Here is an 8,836-nt window from a genome sequence, read left to right on the forward strand (position 1 = left end):
CATCCTTTCTTTTCCAGACAAGGCAAGCAGGCCAAATCACTGAATAGGACACCCCACAGACTTCTCAGGGAGGCTGTGCAGTGACTTGGAGTCACAGACTGATCCCTTTTAAAGCTTTTTCTACTTCCCTAAATTTACTGCACTGACAGTTCGGGGAAAAAAAATCCATCCAGGATTTGCTGCTGCCTTCTGGAGAATGTAAAGAGACAGGGAAAAGGACATAATTCAGACACTGACCTGAAACTTCCCCATTCCTTTCAAATCTCCCAAGAAAAAGAAAGTTCAATGAACCTTACCAATAGTAGGAATATAGCTGGTTCCATTTTTGCTTTCATTTTTTTCCTTAACAAAGAGAGTGTGTCCCAGAACAACCTTCATGCCCCAAATTTTCTCTGAGGAAATGCTTTTGTTCTTCATTACCACTCAGTTTCTCCTGGGAAGCTGAGAAGCCTCAGAGAAGAAGTAAAACAAGAATTATCTCATTTGCTTGTCCTGTGTTTCGCTGCTTTGGGATGTGTTTGGAGATTGTTTCATTGATTTCATGTGAATTGTTTTAACTCAATGGCCAGTCAGGGCCAAGCTGTGTCAGGGCTCTGGAAAGAGTCAGGAGTTTTCATTATTATCATTTTAGCCTTCTGTCTGTATCCTGCCTGTATTCTTTAGTATAGTTTAGTTTATAATATTGTATAGTATCTTATATATAGTATCTCTTATAATATACTGTAATATAATATAGTATCTTAAAAGAATAAATTAGCCCTCTAAGAACATGGAGTCAGATCCATCACTCCTTCCTGCCACAGGACACCCTGCAAACACAACAGGCTGCCCTCTAGGTGTTGTCCTTTCAGCATTTTTAGTTGGCTGGATAAGCTTTACTCCTTTTTGTGGCATGGTTGTGTTTCACTGAGCTCTGAGGAATGTTTTCCCTCTGCAGGGGGATGAAGAGGCCAGCCTGGGCCTGCCCATCAGCCCTTTCATGGACCGCTCTGCCCCCCAGCTGGCACACCTCCAGGAGTCCTTCATCACTCACATCGTGGGACCGCTCTGCAACTCCTATGACTCTGCAGGGCTGATGCCAGGCAAATGGATAGAGGAGAGTGATGAGTCAGGGGACACCGATGAGCAGGAGGAGGAGGAAACAGCAGGAATGGAAACTTGTGAAAACGCCGAATCCAGTAAGTGGTTGTCACTTCCCTTTTGCAGCAAAACAAGTTCCACGTAGTGACCAAAGCACTAAGCAGAGGCTGTGAGCTGGCCAGGTTCAACATGGGCCTCCTCCAGAGTGACAGTGAGTCCTTGGTGTCCTTGGAGGAGCTGGAGCCACTTACATTGTGCATGGATGCTCCGTGGTTTGAGCACCAACGTGGTTCACCTCCAGCACTTATCTCTACCTTAGCTGGGGTTTCTGGTGGGGGATCATCTGTGCTTGAGGGCTTTCTAGACTCTTTCAGGCCTGGTGTTGATAGACTGCAGGAATTTCAGTTGAAAGAAGGATGTTTGGGAGAAGATTTTTCAGGGAAAACACTCATCATTTCCATGAGTTAACCTGACAAACAGGAATAATGGAATGAGGATCTGAAATGCTGATGGAGTACAGGAGTTTTTAACAATGGAATCATTTTAATGCACATCTCTTCAAGGTAACATTTGTGAAGAGGGGGAGGAGAATTGGCACTGAGCATTGCTGTGCTGAGTGCTGGGAGCTGCTTCACTTGGTACCTAAAGCTCATATTCTCCTCTAAAAAGGCAACACTGCCAATATTTGCTGCACTGAGATGAAAGGTTTTTACCTTGAAAGGAGATTTCAGGCATTTGTGGGAAGTGATTTTTAAGAGAAAATACTGCAGCTGTAGACCTCTTCCTTTTATCCTTTAATCCTGCATTACCTTTTTCTTTCTTTCATGTTCTTTCTCCCTCTGAATTTTCTACTGCTGTTCCTTTATTTCCATCCTCTGAGTCATCTTTCTCTCTCTCCCCTGTATCCAGAAGTTTTAGGAAACAGCAGCCTAAGAAAAGAAAAACCAATACTTTTTCCTCAACAGCCTCACTTTTTCTGCTCTTTCCCACACATGGTTTTCATGCCCTGCCTGGGTTTCATCCCTGTTTTCGGTTGGGAAGGCTGAGAAGGATTTGAAGAGTGCAGTAAGTCCCATATGGATGTGGAACTAAAATCTGTGTCTCCTGATGTGCAGAATTAACCTTTTAGCTCTAGTAAGATCCAGAGGTAAACAGTTTGTATTTAAGAAATCATTGCTATTTTTCACACACACACACATCCTTGCACATATTTTAGGTTTAGCACGTTTATGTGCACAAAAAAAATGTCAGAGAGTACACATCGAGTAATGTAACACCCAGGGGTGAATTTAGCACTTGATGATCTGTCAGTTCTGTAACAGGCAGAGCCACATGTTTGTGGCAGACTGGCCTTTCTGGAAGTGCCTGCTAGGAGGAAATGTATTAAACTGGTAATTAAAACACACCCCAAAGCCTGAAACTGATACTCCTGTATTAAAAAAAAAAAAAATTAAGGATGTTCTCAAATATCCATAGTGTCTCTAACCTGACTCTGAAATCCTTGGTTTCCTTTCATTTATTATCTATATTCACTTCTCTTCTGTATCACCATGAGTGGAGTCAAATCCTGCTGTTTTCAGGTTAAAAGCACTGATCATTATTAACCTTTTCACATTGCAAACAGACTGATTTTAGTGATCTATTGTTTTCTTCTTTACCCTGTTATAGTACCTTAATATTCCGCCTGGTGGTTTTAGACTATGGTTTTCAAAGCTTTAAAAATTAATGTATCAGGAGTTTTGAAATATTCCACAAGTGCTTTCTACTTCCTTCATACCAAATGGGGGATGCTCCTCTTCTCCATCATACTGATGTGTGGCAAATTGCTGTCTTCAGGTCCCCCAAATTCTCTATGGCTGTGTGGACCTTACTCAGGAGTCTGTGCCATCTTTTGTGTCAATATCAGGGCCTCAGAGTTCCCTAGAGGTGTGTGCCTGTGATCAACCCAATTTTGGACTTTTTAAACTTTCTCAATGAAACAATACAAGGTTGAGATGTCAGATGCACAGACTTTAAGACTGGTAAAGATCTTTTGATGACAGTGCCTTTTAGGCAGATAGAAATATATTTGTAGCAGAAAACACTTCATCTAGCTCCTGATAATTCACTGAGGAAGTTGAGATAAATGTAAGGGTTATAACCTTGAAGTAGCCTTAAGTAATTGTTTTACTATACAGGAGCATGCCCTGAAGGTCTTATGCAATATAAGATTTAAACAGACTCAGTCTTTAGTGGTTCAGACAAATTTTAACTCCACAGCAAGTATCTGCAGAGAGCAGCAAGATGTGGGGTCACCTGGGAAACCCAGGAGAGAATGTCCTGCTGGAGCACTGGCAGCAGAGGAGCTTCTTATTAGTGCTAAACCTGAAGGTTTCCTACAGGGAACCAAGGGCTTTCTAACGAAGGATTGAATTGGATTTGGTCTGTGCTCAGTGAAAAGCTCTTTGTTTCCAGTTCAAAAGCTTCAAGGGCTGAACATTTTGGATCCTGACACAGACATACTTCAGGCAACCTGCAAATACTAATCCAAGCAAATTTATCTGGTACAAAACATTCCTCTGCGTCACCTCCTTTAAAGAAAAACCAGCAGTTGTCTTTGGAGGGGTTCTTATTTCAGTTCTGTGATGGCCATGGTCACTGCTAATGACCAGGAGAATTTTTCAAACTTGGTACTGCTGAGGAGTTAAGAATCTGTGTTGGACAGGAAAAATACCCCTTCAGACAGCAGAGCACTTGTAGTGTGTGTCAGGAGCTGTGGGAACCACCAGGGACAAAAACACTTCACAGGCTGAGAGCAGGGGCCTGGTGCTTCAAGAGCAAAGAGAAGCAAGCTCCCTGTGGTAGTTTTTGCTATATGGGTGCTTCTTTAGTGCTCAGGATGCTGCCAGAGCAATGTTGTGCTTAAGCTTTAAGGTCACCTCCACTGCGGTAGGGGAGCGATGGATGACTGTGAAAATGAAATACAGGAAAAAAAAAATCAGGGTTTTTTTTCCTAGGAAAATCAGCAGGGATCTGTTGGGGGTGAGGAGGGCATAGAATTGAATGTGTTTTGATCAGAGTCTTTAAGATCTTGATGTAAAATGAGCAGAAACAGCTCAGGAACGTGTTTTCTCCATAACCATTCAAAGAATAGATACCTCTGTCAGCAGCTGAGTCAGGCACAACATGCAGCCTTGGGACAGGGTGAAGCTGGGGCTCAAACTGTGCAGGAAACCAGTTTGCTTTCCCCAGGATCTGGAGAGGCACAGCCTTCTGAATTTTAACACTGTTCAAATGTTGGGGTTTACAAATCTGCCATAGGACACTCTGCTGCTTCCTGTGCCTTCAGTCGCTTTCCCTTCTCCGGTAGAAACCAGCACATTAATGTCACGTGGTGTTTTACAGGAAAGAAGAAGTTCAAGAGGAGGAAAATCTACTGTCAGATCACTCAGCACCTGCTTCAGAACCACAAGATGTGGCAGAAGGTGATTGAGGATGAGGAGAGGTTAGCTGGGTCAGAGAAGCAAGGCACGGAGCAATCCCCACTGCACCAATCTTCAGAACAAATCCAGGCCATCAGGGAAGAGGAGGAGGAGAAAGGCAAGGCCAAGAAGGATGAAGAGGAGAACACAACTGTAGAACCAAACCAATGACAATATTTACAGCAGTATTTTAAGACAGATTGACTCGTGCACAGACTCTTTCTCAAGCCAGCACAGCATTTAGACACAACACTGTAGAAGTATGGGATAATGCGCCTACAGCTGTTTCATTTGTTTCTCTTTCCTTTTCATGGTGAGGTACATTGTTTAAACTCCGATGCTCAAGGAAGCTTTCACACTGCAACGCCGGCTTTACAGACTTTCTTTGAAGAGATTTGGGGGTGGGTGGCATTATATATATATATATATATATATATATATATAGCCAGGGTTATTGGCTGCACACTTCAGCAAATTACATTTAATGATATATTATGGTCACTGTGATATTTACAGGAGAAAGTTATCTGAAGAAATGCTGCTTCTGAAGCACATTTGCAGTTAACAGTAAGGTACCAGTTAAGTGGCTTTTTGGTCTTAATGCTGAGGGATAAAAGTTCCAAAGCTTTATACGAATGCTGATGTATCCTGCCAACACAAACGTGTGAGTGAGGGGGTGTTTGCAAGTGTGAGTGGATGTGAGGAAATACAGCGTGCTCTGAGTTCTTACACTAGCTGTAGCACATGTCCCAGCATACCACAACAAACAGAAGGCCAGAATTTCAGAGAATTCGTGCCTGCAAGGGAACAATTTTGAGGAGCTTTGCTTTTCCTGCAGTCCCAGTTTGCACTCCAGCTGCGGGCAGCCTCCGTTCAGCAGCAGCCCAGGCGCTGCTCTGGCCCTACCAGCTGTGCTGGCATCACCTCCTCCTCCTCCTCCTCCTCCTGGGCACCTCGCAGGGATGTGCCAGGAGGGCTGTTTGCAGAGGGGGCAGTGCATGGCACAGCAGCCTGTGTCCCTGCAGAAGGCTGGCCCTGCCCCGGCTCTGCGGGGCCACCCGCGTGCTTGGGCACGCTGTGCCCTCCTGCCCTCAGCCCTGCCTCTGGCATCCAGCACCAAACGTGGCGTTGAGAACAAAGCTGAACTGCTGGGAGACAAAGGGAGGGGAGCTGGGGGCCAGGGGAAGAAGGGAAAGGGAGCATGAGGAGCTGTTTGGGCACAGGTGCCAGTCCTGCGTGGGCTGGGCACTCGGTGCCCCAGGATCTGCTCCCATGGGCTTCACACACCTTGGGTTTTCAGAGCCAGTTTGTTGCTGGCATTCTGCTTAGGAGCAGCATGTTCGATCCCACCAATATATTTTTCTTTTCTTCTTTTTTTTTTTTTTAACAGAAGGAAAAAGATCAGGCCTGTAAGAACAGCCGATCTTTTTGTTGTTGTTGTTGTTCTGTTCATTTGTTTTCTCTGTTGTTTATGCTGTGAGCCAAATGTCTATTTAAAAGGTTGGATATTCACTTTCAATATTTTATTTCACGATATATTTGTCAATGATTAGCTATCTAGATGTAAATATGGAAAAATTTTTATGGGTTCCTGTAGATAATGATATCTTTAAGAAAAAAAAAAAAAGAAAAAGAAAAAAAGGGAAAAGTTGTTTTGTAAAGATAATTTTTTTAAAAATAAATACAAAAACATTTTTATACAGTGTAGCCATTTCCAAACCCCACAATTAAAGTCTTGAGTAATCTGTATAGACCCTTCTGGGAAACCAGCAGTCTGCAGGATCAAGGCTTTAAAATATTAATGCTCTTGGGGACTGGCAGCACCAAGCAGTACCCCACAATTTAGAGACTTGCTCCCACAGAAAGAGTTATATATATATATAAGCTGCAGTATCTCTCAGAACTCCTTTGACTGTGTGTGCTTTTTCTAGTTTGATTCTGCAGCCCATCAGCAGGAAGGGGGTTGCAGTGAGGGTAAGATTCCTTGTGAAAGGCAGAGTTTGTAGAAGTCCCTTCTGTATTAAATTTCTGGCACTGCACCCATCACTTTTTGCTATTGTTACACGTTCACCAAATTTCGTGGTCCTGTTGGCACCTCCCCAAAATGTTGGAACCATTCTCTGACAAAGCCAATCACAGGTGTGTTGTCACTTCAGGGCTCCTCTTTGCTTTGTGTTTCTGTCTGCTCAAAAGAGGATTTGGGGTTTTGCTGGTTGCATTTGCCTGATATTGCCCTGTCCTACTCTTAGCAGTAGGAAATGTGTTTGCCTTTCAGCAGAGTGACTGGGGCAGGTTCTGAATCCTCTTAGCAGCAGGAATATTTAGGAAGTGTTTTCCAGTGAAATCAGGAAAGCACAGATCCAAATTGCCCTGCTGTTTTAAAGGGAAAGGACATAGAAGTTATTCAAAAGAAAAAAGTTGTCTCCAAGATCTCAGCAAGTCTCCACCGATTCCAGCTTGTGTTGTTTTCATATCTTTTCAGTCACTTTGATAATTTTATTTGGGCTTTTCTGGTACAAGTGATATGCATACCTTAGAGTATGAGAAGGTTTTATTGTGCCTCCTTCTGTCCTTTAAAAATTCAATTTACATAGATGCTTTAAAATGTCACATCTCCAAGCACTTCTTTCTCAATTTTCAGTGCATAATCACTGCAATTGGATTTTAATACTGGGATTTATATTGCTCTTGCTAGAAGAGGAAAAAATTCTATTGCAGCAAGTGGGCTCTAAAATGGCACACCCAGGGTTGGAAAGAACTAAGAGTAGCTAAGAAAAGTGATCTAAAAATGTGCTGAAATGAAACCATTCTATTTTTCTAGTCATCATTTTTGCCATTAAGTAAAATTAGTGGCAGCCTCTAATTTGTTTTTCTGCACTGCCAGGGCAGCTGTTGAAGTTGATAGACCATTGCTACCCCAGCCTGTTCAAGGGAGCAGCCACTGAGCTGCACCTCTATGGTGAAGAAATTGCTGACAGACTGAAAATGAGAATGATTGTTGTTTTTATCCAAACTAGAAAGGAATTCCAGTGGAGAGGCTGAAGTGGCTGCGAGTGCTCAGCTTGGTAAGAAGTGACTTTTTTTTTCCCCACTTCAAATAGTTCCAATTTCTGCAGGTGGTCCTTCCTTATGCATCTGATTCTCAGTCTTTGAAGTGCTTGTCTGGCAGGAATGATCAGGAGATCTCCAGGCTGTCTGAGATAGAACACAAAATACCAGAGAGATTTTATGTCAAGACTGTGAAAAAGATTTTTTTTTTTTTCTGTTGTTCTTCGAGGTTCATAGATAATGAAGCAGGTAATTTAGGGGGATTTTTAATATTTTCTGTCCAAAGGAGGCAAAACTTTTCTCCTGCAGTCACAGCAGCCTTTTGAAGGCAGAAGGTTTTCACTTTGTGTTGTCCTTTGGTGTTGCAAGCACCAAATAATCCACAGCCTAAGAAATATTTTAAGAAGAAAAAATAAATAAAATTAAATTAATTCTATTCAATCAGTAAAAAGCTTTTGTTTTAGGTGGGATGTTTGCAATGTTGGTATGAGTTCCTGCTACACACCATATGTAAAACAGTGTGGTAGACACTAAAGAAAGGAACCCCAATTTAAATGGTGTTTTGCAGTGGCAAAACCAAAGTACTTTAGTTTTCTGTTCTTTAAAAACAAGAGGAGAAGGACTAGCTGATTTTTTTCCATTTGGATATTGCTTTAATGGCACTTGGTGTCTGCTCTGCTCCCTTCCAGTCTAGAAGTGTGCCTGAAATGCTTGTGCAGTGCTTGCAGCTCCCAGTGCAGTGACAAAAGGACTCTGTGTGTCATGTAGCAATCACATGAAAACACTTTTGTCCCCATATTGGCCCCTTTGTTGATGGCCACGTGGTGTTTACCATGGAATATAACTTCTCCTTACACTTGTGTTGCAGAGGGAACACGTGGAAGTGGAGAGTGTGAAAGCCCCAAAGAATTAAATTGATTTTTAGGAGGAGTGGAAGACATTAGCTTTTAAGAAAGCAAAAATGCTGTGTCTAAAAACAATAATTTCCACCATGCTCAAAGTTTACTATGCTCTATATTTATGCTCTAATTCTAAAATCTTGGCTTGTTTTTAGCTTATTTAATGTGCAGAGCATTTTGACACTTGTCTCTGAAAATCATCTACTCCCTGCAGCAGGAAAATGGTGTTTGATGAAATGTTGCATCAGTCTAGGGGAAAGGGATTTTGCTGTGCTTTTGGCAGGATTTTGGGTGGCCTTCATGTGTGGATGGAATCTTGCACACAGAGCTGTGTGTCACCAACTGTGA

General features: G+C 42.5%; 1 protein-coding gene across 1 annotated transcript in view; it reads left to right on the plus strand.

Annotated features, from left to right (window-relative positions):
- The window catches only part of PDE3A (phosphodiesterase 3A), a 210,741-nt gene extending 206,056 nt beyond the window's left edge, over positions 1–4,685 (plus strand). Inside the window, exons 15-16 of the mRNA XM_050969929.1 lie at positions 938–1,185; positions 4,465–4,685. Of these exons, the coding sequence (XP_050825886.1) occupies positions 938–1,185; positions 4,465–4,552 (336 nt within the window). The 3' untranslated portion in view covers positions 4,553–4,685. The remainder of the gene's footprint in view (positions 1–937; positions 1,186–4,464) is intronic.
- Positions 4,686–8,836: the final 4,151 nt, after the last annotated feature.

Source organism: Serinus canaria, chromosome 1A, assembly GCF_022539315.1.
Source record: "Serinus canaria isolate serCan28SL12 chromosome 1A, serCan2020, whole genome shotgun sequence".
NCBI lineage: Eukaryota > Metazoa > Chordata > Aves > Passeriformes > Fringillidae > Serinus > Serinus canaria.